Source organism: Elephas maximus, chromosome 26, assembly GCF_024166365.1.
Source record: "Elephas maximus indicus isolate mEleMax1 chromosome 26, mEleMax1 primary haplotype, whole genome shotgun sequence".
Classification (NCBI taxonomy): domain Eukaryota; kingdom Metazoa; phylum Chordata; class Mammalia; order Proboscidea; family Elephantidae; genus Elephas; species Elephas maximus.
Window position 1 is genome coordinate 8,415,770 of NC_064844.1, and position 22,080 is coordinate 8,437,849.

At 40.4% G+C, this 22,080-nt stretch overlaps 1 protein-coding gene across 2 annotated transcripts in view; it reads left to right on the forward strand.

The window, feature by feature from the left end:
- Positions 1-22,080, forward strand: part of ASB3 (ankyrin repeat and SOCS box containing 3) — a 112,413-nt gene that overhangs the window by 27,812 nt on the left and 62,521 nt on the right. For both annotated transcript variants that reach the window (XM_049870529.1, XM_049870528.1), the window contains exons 2-3: positions 988-1,196; positions 7,245-7,403. In XM_049870529.1, the coding sequence (XP_049726486.1) occupies positions 1,001-1,196; positions 7,245-7,403 (355 nt within the window). In that variant the 5' untranslated portion in view covers positions 988-1,000. The remainder of the gene's footprint in view (positions 1-987; positions 1,197-7,244; positions 7,404-22,080) is intronic.

Below are 22,080 nucleotides of genomic sequence, written 5' to 3' on the forward strand. Positions count from 1 at the left end.
GTAGGAAAGCTTTATGGTGCTCTTTGTTGGTTTCAGTGTCTTCAGTCAGTCAAACTATTTCCCAGGGATGAAAAGCGGAAAGCCTGAGTGGCTAACCTTTTCTGCACACGAAAACCAGAATTATTACTTATCTTTGTTCCTGTACATAAGTCTTTCGCTCTTTTTTCTAGCCTTTTTGGACTTAGCTGTTTCCTGTTTGTTATCGTTAGTAGTTGTCCTTGAGTCTATTCTGATTCATGGCGACCACGTGTATGCAGAGTAGAACTGTGTTGCATAGGATTTTCAAGGCTGTGTGAACTTTTGGAAACATTGCCAGGCGTATCTTGCCAGGAGCCTCTGCGTGGGTTTGGATTGACAACCTTTTGGTTAGTAGTCAAGTGCTTAACCCTTTGCACCACCAAGGAACTCCTCTGTTTTCTATAAACCAAAAAACCCAAACCCGTTGGTTTTGAGTCCATTCCAACTGACAGCGACCTTATAGTACAGAGTAGAACTGCCCCATAGGGTTTCCAAGGAACAGCTGGTAGATTCGAACTGGCGATAGAGAGCTATAAACAAATTCTCGAGACTAAGCATTGTTGGCAGTTAAATGGCCATCTCTGCACACTGGAGCATGCACATGGATTAATTAAAGGAGTTTAGCTCTCCTTTTAGCAGAGCTCTGGTGAGGGCATTGTGGTGGCGAAGGAAGAGAAGAAACCTGCAGGGAGGAGCTCATCAGCATTTCCAGAGGAGGAAAGAAAGAAGAACGCTTAAAACTCCCTTGGTATCTTTAATTTGAAAATTTCAAGGAATCCTGGTTCTCCAGAGAGAGAGGGACAGAGACTTCCTGGCTGAGGTGGTCGCAGGAGCTGTGGCTTGGCAGGCCGCCTTCTGCACTGTGGGCTCCCGCTTGGCAGTCACGGGAGAGATGTTGGAGAGGCCCAGGGTCAGCTGCTGCTCTCCAGGAGTGCAATGCTGTCTTACCGACTGTATCTTTTCTTTTAGACTGATCAGAAGAATGGATTTTAGAGAGGCTTACTCTGACACATGCTCCGCTGTTGGACTTGCCGCCAGGGAAGGAAACGCCAAAGTCTTGAGGAAACTGCTCAAAAAGGGACGGAGTGTTGACGTTGCTGATAACAGGGGATGGATGCCCATCCATGAAGCAGCTTATCACAACTCCGTGGAGTGCTTGCAGATGTTAATTCATGCAGGTAAAGTGAATACAAGGCGTGGGAGGCTCGGCCTACAAATCGGATTAGTAAAACATTAAAAAAAAATGGCAACATGACTTACTAACAGTAGCGTTTTCTTCCTTTTCAATAATTGTCAAACAATTGCCTGCCTTTGTTTACTGAGGATGGTAAGACTGCCTACCTTGGGTTACCTCAGTATGGTGTGCAGGTGGGTATCTGTAAGCGAGGTGGAAGTGCTTCTGCCTGCCCTAGTTTTACTGCCTGAGCTAGGTGATGTGGCAAAATAACCTGCTGTTTCAATTTCAACATTTGATAGTCACTGGTCGTGTTTACTCTTTTCTTCCTTTCCCAAACAAAAGGAGCAGTATTGCTGAAATCAAGGATGTGTCTTGTTTGAAGTAGTCATTTTTTTTTTCTTTTTTTTAAATTTGGGAATCTTTCCAAAATTTTTTTTTTTTTTTTAAATTACCTGGACTTTGTATTGGTAGTACATACCCTTTCCATATCTTTCAGAAGTTAATAAAATAATTAGGAAAAAATATTTATTGCCTTGGTTAACAGATTGAGAGAGAGAGTGTAGTACGGGCTTTGGGGTCAGATGAGATCTGGGTTCGAATCCTAGTTCCTCTCCTTACTGGTGAGTAACCTTTGGCAAGTTTCTTTTTTGTAAAATTGGGTTGATAATACCAATGTCACATGGTGGCTATAAAGTTAAAAGAGCATGCTTTAACCTTTTTGGATGATTTTAGTTCAAGAACACTGACCAGTCCTGAATGGTAGCTGACTACTTTGTACAAGGTCCAGCTAGCATCGAGGTACATGAGAGGAGGTATTTTAAAATGATGGTGAAGTACAAATGTTTTCTAGCCTTGGAGAGTGAAGTGAGGTCTCTTCTGCTTAATGAGAATAGCATTCTTGTTCCAATATCAGTTAACTTGGTATTAAGGGTGAGTCTTAAAGGTTTTCAAAACAAGGTTTGAGGTTCGAGTCCACCCAGAGGCACCTAGGAAGAAAGGCCTGGCTATCTACTTCCCCCCCAAAACCTAGCCATTGACAGCCCTCTGGAGCAGGATTCTACTCCGAAACACACGAGGTCGCTGTGAGTCCGAGTCGACTTGATGGCAGGTGGTTGTTATCAACATTTTAACTTTGTATACTTCTCGAACCAGCAGTTTCACTTCTGAGACACTGTCCTGTAGAAATGCTCATCCACTGCCCAGAGACGTATGAGGATGGTCACTGAGACGCTGCTTAGACTTGTAAAACTTCAACGTATGAAATGTCCATCAAGGGAAGGATGGTTCAGTAAATTACATTCCATGTATACTATGCGATATCGCGCAACAGTGCTTTTACTCAGAATGAGACGGGGAGGCGTTGCAGAGTTCTGAGCAGGAGAGATGATCTGACTTAGATATTTTTTAGAAATCTCTTTAATATATTGAAATTACACTGTGGTGCCTCTGGGTGGACTCGAACCTCAAACTTTGTTTTAGCAGCTGGGTGCTTAATGATTTACATTACACACCCCACCCCAACCCATTACACAGGTACTCCTGAAATTTTGATCCAAAACCAAACGAAACCTCTTGCCGTGAATCGATTCCAGCTCATTCCTAGCAACCCTATGGGACAGAGTAGGGCTGCCCGTAGGGTTTCCAAGGAAGCAGACTGCCACATCTTTCTTTTGTGGAACAGCTGGTGGGTTTGAACCACTGACCTTTCCGTTAGCAGCTGAGCGCTTAACCATTGTGCCACCTGTTATCCTACACTTAAACTATGCAAGCATTTTACCGTATTTCTTTGTAACATCTTTCTCTATTTTTTTTTAACACAGTTCAAAATTTAGTGACAGAATTCTATTTTTGAGATATTTTGCTAATGAGGATTTTCCCATTTTGCACGGTAGTCCCTACAAAACTTTTAAATCTTACTGCTTCCAACAGATTTGAGAGACTATTCCTGTAATTCATTACTGTCCAAGGTTTTAAAAATTACTCATTTCATTTTAAATCCTACTTAAAGTTGAATTATGGTGTTCGTTGGAAATTTTTTAAGTCCATGACCCTAGTGGCCTTAAACCCCTTGAAAATTAAAGATTGGATATTAGCATTACTAATTGAACAAATGGCACTTTGGGAAAATAATATGAAAATCCCATTCAGTTAATTAAGTTGTTAATTTACATAGCTTAGAGACCTCTTAGAATTAAGGATTATAGAGTAGAGGTACTTAGTAAATGACAATGAACTACAACTGTTTTAGAAGTGTTTTGAAATGGACTACAGTTAATCCTCTGTCAATTTCCAGATTTTTTTCTTTGCTTGTTACAAAACCGTACTTAATCATAATGCTTAGCCATTGAGTCTGCGTTGGTTTTCTATTTTATAAAGTTGCAGAATTACTATAGAGAGTTCTCCTTTTACCCCTCACCCTGTTACCTCTCCCGTTAACATATTCTATTTTTATGCTACATTTGGAGCCCTGGTGGTGCAGTGGTTAAGAGCTTGGTTGCTAACCAGAAAGGTGAGCAGTTGAAATCCACCAGCTGCTGTTTGGAAACTATGGGGCAGTTCTACTCTGTCCTGTAGGATTACTGTGAGTTGGAATCGACTGGATGGCAGTGGGTTTTATGGCACATTTGTCACAACTAAGGAACCCGTGTTGCTACATTGCTATTTATTAGACTCCACACTTTATTCATATTTCTCTAGATTTTCCCTAATATCCTTTTTCTGTTTTATTTTCTGTATTCAAGAGGTGGGAATTAAACTCCACCTCTGTGAGCAGGAGAGTAACTACATAGATTACTTGGATTTTGTCTGTGTGGAGTCCCTGGGGAATGCGAACGTTTAACGTGCTCTGCCGCTAACCAAACAGTTGGAGGTTTGAGCCACCCATATATACCTCAGAAGAGAGGCCTGGAGATCCACTTCCAAAAAACCTGCCATGTAAAACCCTGTGGAGCACAGTTCTACTCTGACACACATGTGGCCGCCATGAGTCAGAATCGACTCGATGGCAACTGGGTTTTTCTTCTTTGTGGGAAATGTTTTTTCTCTTCCATTTATTTGTTTATTCAGTCATATATATCCATTGATTTGTGGATATTACTTTATGCTTTAGGTTATAGTCCAGTACTACATTGTTTATTTTATTGTCAAATTATTCTAACTTTAGCCATTGGTTACCCCTTCAGGTTGCTTCCAGCGTCCCTTTGACATGCCCCTACTGTTTTGTTTTGTTTTGTTTTTTTTATTAACTTTTATTGAGCTTCAAGTGAACGTTTACAAATCAAGTCAGACTGTCACATATAAGTTTATATACACCTTACTCCATACTCCCACTTGGTCTCCCCCTGATGAGTCGGCCCTTCCAGTCTCTCCTTTCGTGACAATTTTGCCAGCTTCCAACTCTCTCTATCCTCCCATCCCCCCTCCAGACAGGAGATGCCAACACACTGTCAAGTGTCCACGTGATATCATTAGCTCACTCTTCATCAGCATCTCTCTCCTATCCACCATCCAGTCCCTTTCATGTCTGATGAGTTGTCTTTAGGGATGGTTCCTGTCCTGGGCCAACAGAAGGTTTGGGGACCATGACCGCCGGGATTCCCCTAGTCTCAGTCAGACTATTAAGTATGGTCTTTTTATGCGAATTTGGGGTCTGCATCCCACTGATCTCCTGCTCCCTCAGGAGTTCTCTGTTGTGCTCCCTGTCAGGGCAGTCATCGATTGTGGCCGGGCACCAACTAGTTCTTCTGGTCTCAGGATGATGTAGGTCTCTGGTTCATGTGGCCCTTTCTGTCTCTTGGGCTCTTAGTTGTCGTGTGACCTTGGTGTTCTTCATTCTCCTTTGATCCAGGTGGGTTGAGACTGATTGATGCATCTTAGATGGCCGCTTGTTAGCATTTAAGACCCCAGACGCCACATTTCAGAGTGGGATGCAGAATGTTTTCATAATAGAATTATTTTGCCAATTGACTTAGAAGTCCCCTTAAACCATGGTCCCCAAACCCCCGACCTTGCTCCGCTGAACTTTGAAGCATTCATTTTATCCCGGAAACTTCTTTGCTTTTGGTCCAGTCCAGTTGAGCTGACCTTCCATGTATTGAGTATTGTCCTTCCCTTCACCCAAAGCAGTTCTTATCTACTAATTAATCAGTAAAAAACCCTCTCCCACCCTCCCTCCCCCCAACCTCGTAACCACAGAAGTATGTGTTCTTCTCAGTTTATACGATTTCTCAAGATCTTACAATAGTGGTTTTATACAATATTTGTCCTTTTGCCTCTGGCTAATTTCACTCAGCATAATGCCTTCCAGGTTCCTCCATGTTATGAAATGTTTCACAGATTCGTCACTGTTCTTTATCGATGCGTAGTATTCCATTGTGTGAATATACCACAATTTATTTACCCATTCATCCGTTGATGGACACCTTGGTTGCTTCCAGCTTTTTGCTATTGTAAACAGCTGCAATAAACATGGGTGTGCATATACCTGTTTGTGTGAAGGCTCTTATTTCTCTAGGGTATATTTCAAGGAGTGGGATTTCTGGGTTGTATGGTAGTTCCATTTCTAACTGTTTAAGATATCGCCAGATAGATTTTACTGTTTTGTTTTTTGAACAATTTTTACTTTCTGGTCCTACAAGACGCTCCAGGTTTATCTTGTATATTTCCTGCCCAACCCTAGAATCAGCCATTCTCCAAGGAACTCTGGTTTCTTTCTTTCTTTTTTATTGGAGAACGATATTCAAAACCAAGATACAGTCACCGGCTGTGCTCATTGCTACTGGAGTGTCAACGTTTCTAAGCCCTTTCATCAGACAGAGATGGGAAGTATGTATGTATAGTAAGCCATGTATTACACTCATCCATGTATGTATACATACCACTAGTTGCCATTGAGTCGATTCTGACCCATGGTAACCGTATGTGGGTCAAAGTAGAACTGTGCTCGATAGGGTGTCTTCCGAGACACCTGTGGGTGGACTCTGACCTCCAACCTTTCAGTTAGCAGCCGAGCACTTTACCATTTGCACCATCCAGGGACTCCTGTTATATACGCGTTGTTGTTTTTTGTTAGGTGCAGTGGAGTTCAACAGAATGAAACGTTGCCCAGTCCTGTGCCATCCTTACGGTGTTTGAGACCATTGTCACAGCCCCTGGTTATGGCACCTGTAATTATTTCCATATCTGTACCTCTTTGTCTGTGGTGTCTGGACTCTAACCCAGTACCACGTGCTTCATTTTAGCCTTATTCCTTTGCAACCTCCCTCTCCAACAGTGAGAAACCTGGCTCCCACCGTCCGTCTACCATCCATTTTCTCATTTGTTGAATCCTGTATACAGCATGTATAGTGGTTTCAGAATTGTTAATCAGCCCTCTGTGAGAAATAACTTTGCCAACTAGATTACAGTGTTTGTGTACTTCCTTCTCTTTAGTCTTACGGTTTCTAGTCAGAACATCATTTTTCAAAGTTACTTAAGTTTGGACTTTTATCTTACCATACTTTAAACTTGAAAAAAAAAAAAAAGCCACTGCCGTCGAGTCGATTCCGACTCATAGCGACCCTATAGCACAGAGCTTCCAAGGAGCACCTGGCGGATTTGAACTGCTGACCTCCTGTTTAGCAGCAGTAGCACTTAACCACTACACCACTAAACTTGAAGACTTGGCTTAATGTATAGTAAGTCTAGGCTCCCCTCAGTGCTTACTTTGTTTATGTTTAAAATTCTTTGTTATTCTTACCTGCTGTGCCCTATCGGTTTGAATCACTTTACCAAGTGTAAACCAACTAACCAACCCACCAAACAACAGCTCAGAAATTAGAGAGAAGAGAAAATATGTGGGCACGGTTGTATTAAAAATACCAAATAGCTATTTACACCATGACCCCTGAAAGAAATTTTTCTTGATTTTCCAGGGAATTTTAAACTTATTTGGAGATATTACATTTAAGAAAATTAAGGAATTTAAGAAAATTCCTCTTGGAATCTTTGCCTTTTGAGCCCAAGAAATAAAAGTGATAATCTTTGAGTTGATTTTTTTTTTCTTCCATAGATTCATCTGAAAACTACATTAAGGCAAAGACTTTTGAGGGCTTCTGCGCGTTACATCTCGCTGCAAGTCAAGGACACGGGAAGGTCATACAGGTTCTTTTAGAAGCTGGCGCAGATCCGAATGCAACCACTTTAGAGGAAACCACGCCACTGTTTTTAGGTGAGGTACGCTATTTTTGGCAAAGATGCAATTTTTAAGTTTTTTTTGCTAAAGAAATAGCTCGATTTGCCTGTGAACTTTTTGTACTTATAGGATGTTCTTTTGGTATGTTTCTCTTTGATTCTGAAACTGAAAAGGTATTTTTAAGTTTCCCCATTGTTTTCCACTCTTAGGTGGTAACTTCAGGGAACAGCTTGTAGTGTTTATTTAAAGGTGTCACATCTGTTGAGCTGTAGTCACCACCATTCTTTTTCTCAGTGCGGTTCTGAAGACCAGGTAGTGCTTACATTGGAGCATTTGTTACAAGGTTACCTGTGTGTATTTTATGTTTGCTTTTTTTTTTTTTTTTACTTAGCTTTAAGAAATTAGAAAGCTTTTATGGAAGAAATCACCAGCTAATCCTTTAATGTCAGTTAATTTGCTAGCTATATGGATCACTATTCGGACTTGGTCAGTTATGGACTCTTTTTTAATCCCTTCAGGACAACAGCTGAACTCTAAATGGCACACGTACCCTGGTCTTGTTTTTCTCCTTGCCTCCCCCTGTCCCTTGCACCCCATTCCTCTTCAGGGCCCTTGTGGCATGTAACATTCAGTGGAACATGGGAAAGTAAAGACAGTAAAACATTTGGTATAGACTCAGTGTGTCTGGACTACAGTTTTGATCTTGTCACGTGTAATTTGTACGTTTATTTCCTGCGTGTTTCACTTTCCTCACTTATAAAATGAGAGCGACAGTAGCTGCGTATTCTTTGTTATGGGGTTGAGAATAAAATGAAATGTTTGTGAAAGTACTTTTTTCTTCCTGAGTTTAAAATGCATATTTTAAAAAAATTATGTACACTAAAATTCACCTTTTTGGTCTATGGTTCTGTGAGTTTTGACATATGCGTAAAATTGTGTGGTGGCCATGATAGTTAAGATCTAGAACGTTTCCATCAGTCTCCAAAAGTTTATTGTTCCCACCGTCTGTGATCCGCTTTCTGTCCAGCTCGCCCTCTGATAGTCACTGACCCGCTCTCTTCTCTGTAGCTTGCTTTTTCTAGAATGTCGTGTATATATGTGTGTGTGTGTGTGTGTGTGTGTGTGTGTGTGTAAGATAATACAGTGTGTAACCTTAGAGACTGGTTTCATTCATTTCGTAGAATGCTGTTGAGATTCATTTATGTTGCTGTATGTATTAATAATTCATTTTTTTTTATTACCGAATACCATTTTGTTACATGGATATGTCACAGCTAGTTTATCCACTCACCGGCTGAAGGACATTCGAGTTGTTTCCAGTATTTGGTGATTATGAATGAATCTGCTATAAACATCTGCATACAGGTTTCATGTAAATAGACGTTTTCATTTCTTCTGGGTGACTAGGAGTAGGATGGCTGGGTCATGTGATAAGCATATGTTTAACATTGGAAAATAATTTAGAAGTTTCTTACAAAGTGGCTCTGACATTTTCTAGTTCCTCCAGTCATGTTTGAAAGTTTCAGTTGCCCCACATCTTTGCCAATACTTGGTATTGCCGGTGCTTTTTTTTCTTCCCTTTTCCTTTTTTGTCATTCTAACGGGTTTAGAGATCTTGTGGTTTTAATTTGCATTTCTCTAATTGCCAGTAAAGGATCCCTGGTGGCCCAGCAGTTAAGGGCTTGCTGCTAACGGAAAGGTTGATGGGTTTAACCCACCCAGTGACTCCATGGGAGAAAAGACCTGGTACTCTGCGCCCATCAAGATTACAACATAGAAAACCCTACAGGGCGTTTCTGCTCTGTCCTGTCGGGTTGCTTATAACTTGGAATTCACTCAATGGCAAAGGGTTTGGTTTGGTTTGGGTTGTATTTCCAGATATAGTTGTGATTTTTTTTATACTAACAAGGGAAGAGTTGCTAAGAAAATTCAAACTCGTGAATAACTTTAAATTGCTTGTTTTTGGTAATAGAATTTATTTAGATTCTTTGGTGTAAAATTTACTATCCTAATTCTGTTTTGTATTGACTAATACAAAAAAAAATTTTGGTACAAGCAGTGGTTCTAAGCCCAAGGAGATGGGCCACATGTAGTACTTTTAAGTACACAGGTACTACATCAGTTGTATTAGATGCTTGTTTGGAAGTAGATAGGGTATTTCAAAAAAAGAAAAGAAAGGAAAAAGTACAGCCCTAGCTTTGGGAAGAACATAATGTAGAAAAATGGGCTTATGACTCTTTAGTTACGACCTGGGTTCCAGGTGTCTGCTCTGCCCTGTAAATAATCTGAGAAGCTTTGGCAATTTGCTTTGCTTACCTGTGTCTTTTCTACCTCTTTTAAATGAGCATAGTGATCCAAGCCTCAGTCTTTAATGGGAGAGATTCTTTTGTTAAAACAAAATCCAGGATAATTCAAGATTTGTAGCAAACTAATTTTTTTTCTTTAATCTCTAGGCAAGGAAGAGTAGCTTGCCCAACTGGACTTAAAGTAAGAAAGGGGGGCCAACCATTTGGTATAGGTTCCTTCCCCATCTGTAGAGTTGTGTCCAGAAACTGTTCTTCACTGAAACTTTAGAGTACACTGATACCTTCTTCCCTAAGAGAATCTATATTCCCTAGGAAGCTGTGAGACCTGTCCTGATGGCCCTCTTACCACCTAGACTGTTGCCAGATGCTAGAGAATATAAAACCAGAGGATCAGGAGTAGAAAATGAATACAGAACTATGAAGGCTTCCTAGGTTACTGAGAAAGTTACTGACATCAGTGATGCGTTGGGTATGATTATGATTGAACTTGAGGCTGAATGCAGGGAGTTAGAAAATCTACTGCTGTACCATCCGTCATGGGGACATCTTCCTTATACAGACGCGTCAAGGTTTTAATAAAGTTGAGCTTTGGAAGGGAACTCTTCAGTTTGACTGAAGTAAGAATCAAAATGAGAAAACCCTACCAGAAAGGGGAAATTCAGGAAGCCTCTCCCTGTTCTCTTCCCACCTGAAAATTGTCCTTCCTGAACACCTTTCTGCTAACATGCAATTTAGAGCTTTATGTCTTAACAGGAAACCCTCGTGGTGTAGTGGTTAAGTGCTACGGCTGCTAACCAAAGGATCGGCAGTTCGGATCCGCCAGGCACTCCTTCAAACTCTATGGGGCAGTTCTACTCCACCCTGTAGGGGTCGCTATGAGTCAGAATCGACTGAGGGCACTGGATGACTGGGTTTTGTCTTAACAAGAAGTCTGCCCCCATATTTCTTTTCTCTACCCTTGCCTCCTCCTGTCCCTCCTCCCTTTCCCTGGCCCTACACACACAAACACACACACGCACGCGCACACACACACACACAGACACAGTAAATATTCTAGGGATAGATTTGTAAAAAGCTACTTTGGAAATGAGAATATACTTATAAATATAGTAGATTGTAAGTAAAAATCCAGCTCATTATTTAAGAACTAGGTTTTCCTCTTATTTTGTTTTATAAAACAGTGTTAATAAATTAGAGGCTTAAATCCAACCCAATGTGACTTCATAGAACAATTGTCATGGGAATTGCACAGCATGAAGCTTTGGCTTTTGATAGGTTGTTTTTTGTTCCTGTTCTGTTTTTCTGAGTCTCTGCTTATTCAGTGTAACCTTCAGTATTAAACACAGAGGTAATCTTTAGTAAGAACAAACTGTTTTATAAACAGCATTGCAGGAGGCTGCCTGTGTCAATATTTAACTATAAAATGTGTCATACTTGAGCTCATACAACAGAGCCTTTAACTCTGACACTGCTAATATATTCCAAAATATGACAAACCACCAGAGTTTTCATTTTTACTACTATCTTCATGGATCAGTGATAAGGGTATTTTTTGAAGTGCTAGGCATTTTGAGGTTTAACAGTCGTATGTATTAATATATATTAAACTTTATTTTCGGTATTATTTTTGTAAACTGAAAGATTAATCATCTCCCTCAGGGATTGTAACAATAAGTATTTTTACTTGAGAATATATCAGTTCTTCCCCCACGTGTCTGTCAGTTTGTCGTACTGTGGGGGCTTGCGTGTTGCTGTGATGGTGGAAGCTATGCCACCAGTATTCAGATACCAACAGGGTCACCCATGGAGGAGAGGTTTCAGCTGAGCTTCCAGACTAAGACGGACTAGGAAGAAGGACCCGGAAGTCTACTTCTGAAAAGTATTAGCCAGTGAAAACCTCATGAATAGCAGTGGAACATTGTCTGATATAGTGCTGGAAGATGAGCTCCCCTGGTTGGAAGGCACTCAAAAGATGACTGGGGAAGAACTGCCTCCTCAAGGTAGAGTCAACCTTAATGATGTGGATGGAGTAAAGCTTTCAGGACCTTCATTTGCTGATGTGGCGTGACTCGAAATGAGAAGAAACAGCTGCAAACATCCATTAATAATCAGACCCTGGAATGTACAAAGTATGAATCTAGGAAAATTAGAAATCGTCAAAAATGAAATGGAATGCATAAACATCGATATCCTCGGCATTAGTAAACTGAAATGGACTGGTATTGGCCATTTTGAATTGGACAATCGTATAGTCTATTATGCTGGGAATGACATCTTGAAGAGAAATGGTGTTGCATTCATCGTCAAAAAGAACATTTCAAGATCTATCCTGAAGTACAGTGCTTCAGTGATGGGATAATATCCATACACCTACAGGAAGACCAGTTAATACGACTATTATTCAAATACACGCACCAACCACTAGGGCCAAAGATGAAGAAATAGAAGATTTTTATCAGCTGCTGCAGTCTGAAATTGATGGAACATGCAATCAAGATGCATTGATAATTACTGGTGATCTTAATGCAAAAGTTGGAAATGAAGAAGGATCAGCAGTTGGAAAATATGGCCTTGGTGATAGAAACAATGCTGGAGATCGAATGATAGAGTTTTGCAAGACCAACGAATTCTTCACTGGAAATACCTTCTGTCATCAACATGAACAATGACTATACACGTGGACCTTCTCAGATGGAACACACAGAAATAAATTGACTACATCTGTGGAAAGAGACGATGGAAAAGCTCAATATCATCAGTCAGAAGAAGGCCAGGGGCCGACTGTGGAACAGACCATCAATTGCTCATATGCAAGTCCAAGCTGAAACTGAAGAAAATCAGAGCAAGTCCATGAGACCCAAAATATGACCTTGAGTGTATCCCACCTGAATTTAGAGGCCATCTGAAGAATAGATTTGACACATTGAACACTAGTGACCAAAGACCAGAAGAGTTGTGGAATGACATCAAGGCATTATACATGAAGAAAGCAAGAGGTCGTTGAAAAGACAGGAAAGAAAGAAAAGACAAAGATGGATTTTGGAGGAGACTCTGAAACTTGCTCTCGAACGTCGAGCAGCTAAAGCAAAAGGAAGAATTGATGAAGTAAAAAAACTGAACAGAAGATTTCAAAGGGCTGCTCGAGAAGACAAAGTATTCTAATGACATGTGCAAAGAGCTGGAAATGGAAAACCAAAAGGGAGGAACATGCTTGGTGTTTCTCAAGCTGAAAGAACTGAAGAAAAAATTCAAGCCTCGAGTTGCAATAGTGAAGGTTTCTATGGGGGAAATATTAAATTACCAGGAAGCATCAAAAGAAGATGGAAAGAATACACAGAGTCATTATTCCAAAAAGAATTAGTCGATATTTAACCATTTCAAGAGGTAGCGTATGATCAGGAACTGATGGTACTGAAGGAAGAAGTCCAAGTTGCTCTGAAGGCTTTGGCAAAAAACAAGGCTCCAGGAATTGATGGAATATCAATTGAGATGTTTCAACAAACAGATGCAGCGCTGGAGGTGCTCACTCATCTATGCCAAGAAATATGGAAGACAGCTTCCTGGACAGCTGACTGGAAGAGATCCATATTTATGCCTATTCCCAAGAGAAGTGATCCAACCGAATGTGGAAATTATAGAACAATATCATTAATATCACACGCAAGCAAAATTTTGCTGAAGATCATTCAAAAATGGCTGCAGCAGTGTATCGACAGGGAACTGCCAGAAATTCAGGCCGGTTTCAGAAGAGGATGTGGAGTCAGGGATATCATTGCTGATGTCAGATGGATTCTGGCTGAAAGCAGAGAATACCAGAAGGATGTTTACCTGTGTTTTATTGACTATGCAAAGGCATTCGACTGTGTGGATCATAACAAACTACGGATAACATTGCAAAGAATGGGAACTCTAGAACACTTAATTGTGCTCATGAGGAACCTTTCCATAGATCAAGAGGCAGTTGTTTGGACAGAACAAGGGGATACTGATTGGTTTAAAGTCAGGAAAGGTGTACATCAGGGTTGTATTCTTTCACCATACCTATTCAATCTGTATGCTGAGCAAATAATCCGAGAAGCTGGACTCTATGAGGAAGGAACGGGGCATCAGGGTTGGAGGAAGACTCATTAACAACCTGCCTTATGCCGATGACACAACCTTGCTTGCTGAAAGGGAAGAGGACTTGAAGCACTTACTAATGAAAATCAAAGACCACAGCCTTCAGTATGGATTGCACCTCAACATAAAGAAAACAAAAATCCTCACAACAATGAGCAACATCATGATAAACGGAGAAAAGATTGAAGTTGTCAAGAATTTCATTTTACTTGGATCCACAATCAACGGCCATGGAAGCAGCAGTCAAGAAATCAGAAGACGCATTGCATTTGGTAAATCTGCTGCAAAGGACCCCTTTAAAGTGTTGAAGAGCAAAGATGTCACCTTGAAGACTAAGGTATGCCTGACCCAAGCCGTGGTATTTTCAATCCCATCATATGCACATGAAAGCTGGACAATGAATAAGGAAGACCGAAGAAGAATTGATGCCTTTGAATTGTGGTGTTGGCGAAGAATATTGAATATACCGTGGACTGCCAGAAGAACGAACGAATCTGTCTTAGAAGAAGTACAACCAGAATGCTCCTTAGAAGCAAGGATGGCGAGACTGCGTCTTTCATACTTTGGACATGTTATCAGGAGAGATCAGTCTCTGGAGAAGGATTTCATGCTTGGCAAAGTGCAGGGTCAGTGGAAGAGAGGAAGACCCTCAATGAGGTGGATTGACACAGTGGCTGCAACATTGGGCTCAAGCATAACAATGATTGTAAGGGTGGCGCAGTGTTTCATTCTGTTGTGCATAGGGTTGCTATGAGTCGGAACTGACTCGACGGCACCCAACAACAACAACAACAACAATAACATTTCAGTTCTTGAAAATATGAGTTTGAATTTCCCGAGGTCAAAAGTATGGAGTTCACTAAAAGTTATGTTTCAAAAGTGCTAATTTGATAGGAAACCCTGGTGGCATACTGATTAAGTACTATGGCTGTTAACCAAGAGGATGGCCATTCGAATCTGCCAGGCGCTTCTTGGAAACTCTATGGGGCAGTTCTTCCGTGTCCTGTAGGGTCAATAGGAGTCAGAATTGACTCAGTGGCAGTGGGTTTGGTCTTGTTTTATTCTTATATAGATTTGTTTACTGATATAACTTTTATTAGTCATTTTATATATTACATATGTCACAGCCTCCTATGTTTTAAGGCAGTATCTTAATTTCCTAATCTAAGCAGTTATGAAACTAAGCTATTTATTATCTTATGTTTGTTGTTGTTAGGTGCTGTCAGGCTGGTTCTGACTTACAGCGGCTCACTGTACGACAGAACAAAACACTGCCCAGTCCTGCGCCATCCCCACAGTCGTTGCTACGTTTGAGCCCATTGTTGTAGCCACTGTGTCAGTTCATCTCGTTAAGAGTCTTCTTCTTTCTCACTAACCCTCTACTTTACCAAGCATGATGTCCTCCAGGAACTGGTCCTTCCTGAAAACATGTACAAAGTACGTGAGATGAAGTCTCGCCATCCTCACTTCCAAGGAGCATTCTGGCTGGGCTGCTTCCAAGACAAATTTGTTTGTTCTTCTGGCAGCCCGTGGTATAGTCAATATTCTTCACCAACACCGTAATCCAAAGGCGTCAGTTGTTCTCCGGTCTTCCTTATTCATCGCTCAGCTTTCATATGCATATGACGTGATTGAAAATACCATGGCCTGGGTCAAGAGCACCTTAGTCCTCAAAGCGATGTCTTTGCTTTTCAATACTTCAAAGAGGTCTTTTGCTTCCGATTTGCCCAATGCAGTAGTCTTTTGACTTCTTGACTGCTACTTCTGTGGGTGTTGATTGAGTAAGATGAAATCCTTGACCACTTCAGTATTTTCTTTGTTCATGGTGATGTTGCTTACTGTTTCTAGTTATTGTGTTTGCCTTTATACAATTTGTCATTTTTTAAGTCAGTTTCAATTGATAGACTTTCTAAACCCCTAGCTTGTGAAGAGGAGGAAATTAGCACCTTATGCTGTCCTTACATGGCTCTCTTTCCTTTCTCCCTTTCTTTCCCACCTTTTGTTAATTACATGATTTTTGCATTGTCAGTGGAAATGCATTTATATCCTGTTCTGACGTCTTAACTCCCTCATTTATTCTATTCTTAGCTCTTGTTAAATAGCATAGAAGTTTATGACCAGTTACTTTGCCATAGTTTTTCTAGGTATAGTTTGGTTAACTAAATTTTCCTTTAACACGGTCCTCAAAAAGAGCCTATGGAAAACAATATTCCCTGAGTTCTTGTATGTTCAAAACTGAGTAATGATATTATCCTTGGCTTACACTTTCTTTCCTTGTAAATTTTTTTGATGGTGACCCATTCTGTTCTAGAGTCAAAGCATAAGGCCAACCTAATTTTCTTCTCTATCTGTGACAGTATTTTAGCGTGTCTGCTCTGTCCGTCTCTGTTTCCTCTGAGACATGTCCTTTCAATATGTAGATTCAAGTTTTCTTTAGTAAATTTTTCTGAAATTATATCTTTAAATATGTGTCCATTCTATTATTATGGTTTCTTCCTTGGGCTCTAATTATGAATTTGTTGGGTATCTTATCTGTTGTCCGTAACTATCATTTTCTCTCTAATTCTCTTTCTCTTTATTTTACTTTTCCTGTTTTTTTTTCTTCCCCTTTTGGTCCTCTGTGTTTGTTTTCGGAAATGTCTGCTCTCTCTAGTGTTTCTTCCAATTTGACTTGCATTTTTTTTCCAGGTCTTTTTTGAATTCTCCAAGCTCACATTACATCATTTCCTATCATCTAACCATCTTTTACTTGAGTACTTGTATCTCAGTGTTGTGCCATTTTCACAGGTAAGTACTTCATTCATTTAAAAAAAAATTCACATCGAAAGGTTTAGCCACAATTCACTTTGTGGCAATATTTTTACAGTAAGAGTCTTTTTTGGCGGGGGGGGGGGGTGTCTATTTATACTTTTTCTTGTGCCTTTCTTCCCCCTTTTCTTGTCTCTGTGTATGGATTTGTGTTGGCTCTTTTGTGAGAAGATGTCTTGGGAACACGTGAGTTTTTGCTGGACTAGCTATTTTCATGAGGTTTGTAACTCTGCAGGGGCTAGAGTCCCATTGCAGACTAGCCTGAGTTTCCCTTTTGACTTAGTGTTTTTGGGTTTGAGTTTATTTAGCTGTTGTCTTTCACCAGCCAAGGCGGACAGGCAGCTGTGGAGTTTTTGCAATGCAGTTCCCTTCTGTGGTAGCAGAGACAGATTATTCATGCAAATACAGATTTTTTTTGTGCAATTCTTGTTTAGACTCAACTCTCTGACTTTCAGATTTCCACTGGACCCATAGACGTTTCTGCTGCTGGAAGTATATGTCTTGCATCCCAGTGAAACTTGTCACCTTTGACAAGTATACTTTGCTTGCTCATTCTGATATTTGCAGCTGAGCCATCGTCTCTGCAATCCTTCCCACCAGTACCCAGGATGATCTCCAGTGCTTTTAGAAGTCCCTTTACCTATTTTTGACCTGGAGTTTTAGCTGGATCTTGGTTTTGTTGAAAATGGAGGGTATGTTTTTGTTTCCCTTGTTCCTTGCTGATTTTGAATTAATGGGTTTTAGATGATTTCTGAGAGGAGAGGTGCAAATGCTTGCTTTGGGCCACAATATTAAAATTGGAAGTCCACATTAATTTTTAAAATAAAACAAAACAATCTTGGTTTTAGTTTTTGTCTTAGTTATCTAGTGCTGCTAAACAGAAACACCACAAGTAGAAGGCTTTAACAAACAAATTTATTCTCTCACAGTCTAGGAGGCTAGAAGTCCGAATTTCAGGGTGCCAGCTCCAGGGGAAGGCTTTCTGTCTCTGTGGGCTCTGGAGGAAGGTCCTTATCATCAATCTTCCTTTGGGTCTAGGAGGCCCCCTGGATCCAAAGGATGCACTCCCCTCCAGGCTCTGTTTCTTGGAGGTAGGAGGTCCTTCTCTTTTCTGCTTGCTTCTCTATTTTGTGCCTCCAAAGAGGTTGACTCAAGATACAACCTAAACTTGTAGATTGAGTTCTGCCTCATTACCATAACTGCCTTTAATCCTGCCTCATTAGCATCATAGAGGTAGGCTTTACTATACATAGGATAATCACATCAGATCACAAAATGGTGGACGACCACGCAATACTGGGAATCATGGCCTAGCCAAGTTGACATACATTTTTTGGGGGACACAATTCAATCCTTAACAGTATTTTTTTCAGCAATTTAGTAATTACAAGTCTCCCCTCACTGCCCCCTTCCTTTTGGCCCCCTGTGGTACAATCTCTGTTCTGTTTAGGTACCTCAGAGCAGAACTACTCAAAATGTCAGTCTATTGATACAATAAGCTTGAGCCAGAATGTAAATCAGTGCATTGTTTCTTTTATGAAGATAGTCTTGTTTCGAGAAAAATGTCATCTGAACTAAACATTGTACTTAGCGAGCTAGTAAGTTTACATTCTGGTGAAAACACCTTGCCTTGTTGAGACCTGGTAACAAACAGCTTGCAGATTGACAGCCAGTCTGTGGACAGCATGCTGTTTTGTAAAGTTTGTCTACCAGGCTGGATCATGATGTGGCCAATCCAGTTGTCTCTTGATTCTTCATAATTGTTATCATGATTGGCCAACTGATAATATATGATGATCTCTGATCCGTATGACTGATATAGTCACAACTTTTGCTTATATATAAACAGGCCCTTGGGATTAAGAGTAGTTAGTCCAGACCCTTTTTCTCTGACAGGGACTCCTCAAAGTAATAATTTATTTCTGTAAGCCTTAATGTAGAAATCATACTTGCAGGGGTAGCTCCTGTAAGGAGAATCCTGTCATATGAATGCTTCAAAAGCTTGAACAATTATAGAAAATGGTAGGTTTCAATGTTATAACCCTAGGAGAAGGTGTCAGTTTAGGGGTGTGTTATGAAAATCAAATGTTACTCTTGACTCTGCTGTTGGGGAGGCATGTGGGAAAATAATATGTGATAAGTGGAATCGTAGGTTTTTGTCTCTAAGATATGCATGTGATTGAAGCATTTGCTTTTTCGGATATGGTCTCTAATGTCTAATTGGCCATTAGACTTCTCCTCATTGGTTAGAAACCATAAGCTGTGTCGGTGACAGCAAGTAGAATTGGATTAGCGTGCTCACCACAAACTTTCTGTTACATTCCTAATGTAATGAATGTTGCCCATGGGGCCATGGTTGATTTTTTCATCAGTATACATCTTTAAAATTGTTAGTTACTGGGCAGGCATGAGAGACCTTGTAAGACAGAAGTGTAACCTTTCATTACAAATTTAGAAAAATATTTCTTAATATCTATAAAATACCCCATTTCAGATTAAAGATTCATGGCCAGGAAACGTTATAGGAATCCATCTGAATATATTGTTAGTGGTTTGAGACTCTGTATATATCCGTGATGGGTCAGTTTACCTTATAACCGTTGTCATTATAAACTTCAGTTACGAGATACCTAATTGTGGGCAGCCCTGGTTACTCGGTGACGTTCTCAGAATAATGGAAGATTCTACATCCTTGCCAGTCACATTGCCAGAGAGAAGGGTTACAACTAAAATATGAGATCAGTTGGAATTAGGATGGTACTTTAATAGTTTTTGCCATCTTACATATACCAAGAAACCAAACCCATTGCCGTTGAGTAGATTCCGACTCATAGCAACCCTATAGGACAGATTAGAACTGTCCCACAGGGCTTCCAAGGAGCGGCTGGTGCATTTGAATTGCCAACCTTTTTGGTTAGCAGTCATAGCTCTTAACACTGCGCCACCAGGGCTCCGTCTTACATATAGGCCCAAACCAAAAAACCAAACCCACTGCCATCAAGTCGATTCCAACTCATAGCGACCCTATAGGACAGAGTAGAACTGCCCCATAGAGCTTCCAGGGAGCGCCTGGCAGATTTGAACTGCTGACGTCTTGGTTAGCAGCAATAGCACTTAACCACTATGCCACCAGGGTTTCCTACATATAGGTAGACCCTTAAAAAAAAAAAATCTGAGGTCACGTAGACTAAATTAGCAACACTGGAAAATACAATTCCTTGTCATCACAGTGGCGTTTCTTTGCTAGTGCCACCAGGTGTCAGCACAGGACCAGAAAAATGCTGCAGTAAATCAACAGCTTCTGTAGGTTCTTTTTTGCTTCATAGAAGAGGCAGGGAAGAAAGTTTTACTGAGATTAGGTGTACAATGGAAAGGTTGTTTTACTGCTGAATTGTGTATTGTATGGGAAGATGAAGCGTATAACAGAGAACGGAGTACGTATTGAACTTAGAAAGCGTAGATACATTCAGTTTTAAAATTCACGTATAATCCAGACATGCTAATAGGATCTACAGGTGCTCTCAGAGGCTGCACATTTCAGAGATTGCCAGCCTGCTGCTGTGATTGGGGGGGGGACAGGGACAGCCTGTGGTGGCACTGTGCATTTCAGCCTCACCGACTGTGCTGTTTCCCAGTGGAATTGCCGTCAAAACCCGAGCCTCGGAGTGGAAGCGTGTCTTTCTAGCTTAGAGATGTAAAGCCTAGCTTGCTGTGATTTACATTAGGTCTAGAACTTTTCTACAGTAGTTCTCTGGAACACAGTTACATTAGGCATTTTCCAAAAGGGCACTTAGTAATTACAGCATTTAAAAAAGTCCCACTTTTAAAAATTTGTTCTTTAATGAGTGCTGCATTAAACAAGGCAGAATTGTATACTGTTTGTACCTAGATTTAGCTGTGACTGCATATAACCAAAAAAAAAAAAACAAACCTCGTTGCGGTGTCCAGTATGTGGCTCTTGAGTACTTGAAATGAGCCTAGTGTGATTGAGGAACTGATTTTTAAATTTGATTTCATTTAAACTTAATTTAAACAGCCACACATGGCTAGTAGCTTCTTTATTGGAGAGTGTGGCTCTAAAGACATCTTTAACTGGTCAGTAAACCAAAAAAAACCAAACCAAACCCATTGCCATTGAGTCGATTCCAACTCACAGTACCTATAGAACAGAGTAGAGCAGCCCCGTAGAGTTTCCAAGGAGTGGCTGGTGGATTTGAACTGCCGACCTTTTGGTTAGCAGCCAAGCTCTTAACCACTGTGCCACCAGGGCTCCAGCTGATCAGTAGCCCCCTTCTGTCTGTGAGGGATTTGTCTCCTTTGCATGAGGTACTATGTGGGTCCCACACAGAGAAGTGAGGGAGCAAAGGGACACGCACTTAGCCAAACGACCTTACTTATCGGTGGGATGGTAAAAATAGCAGCTGGATTGCTCTCATTATCCTCAGTTGCTTAGGTGATTATCAGGTTTCTATACTGTTTAATATACTATATTTTAATTGAACATACCATGGACTTCCAAAGGAACCAACAAATCTGTCTTGGAAGAAGTGCAGTACAGCCAGAATGCTCCTTAGAAGCAAGGATTGTGTGACTTCATTTTGCTTACTTTGAACACATTGTCATCAGGAGGGACCAATTGCTGGAGAAGGACATCATGCTTAGTAAAGTAGAGGATCGGTGAAAAAGAGGGAGACCCTCAATGAGATGGATGGACGCAGTGACTGCGACAGTGGGCTAAAACATAGCAAAGATTGTAGGAATGGCACATGACTGGGCAAAGTTTCATTCTGTTATACATAAGGTAGCAATGAATCAGAGCTGACATGATGGCACCTAACAATAACACTGTTTAAAATACTATATTAGGCTTAATTTCTGCTGTCAAGGGCTTATCATCTACTTGGGGATATTATAATATCCAGAATTCAAGGCAGGACATAGTGCGTGCCCTAAGATTCTTCTTCATTGACTCTTTCTTGAATCAATTTAGATAATTTGTGTATTTCTAAGAATTTGTCCGTTTTATCTAGGTTATGCAATTTGTTATACAGTTTTTCGTAACAATCTTTTATAATCATTTTTATTTCTGTAATGTCGGTACTAATCTCCCACTTTAATTTCTGATTTTAGTTATTTGCATTGCTTTTTTTTCCTTTTCAGTTAGGTTTGATTTTATTGATCTTTTAAAAAGCCAACTTTTAGTTTCATTGACTATTGTTTTTCTAATCTCTACTTCATTTATCTCAGGTTTACATTGTGGTGATGGCTGCATAGCTTTGTGGATAGACTAAAAACTACTGAAGTGTCCACCTTAAAAGGGTGATTTTTTTTTTTTTACATTTTATTTTGTTGTTGTTGAAAATATACTCAGCAAAACGTACACCAATTCCACAGTTTCCATGTACTGCTTTGTGGCATTGATTATATTCCTCGAGTTGTGCAACCATTCTCACCCTCCTTTTCTGAGTTGCTCTTCCCTC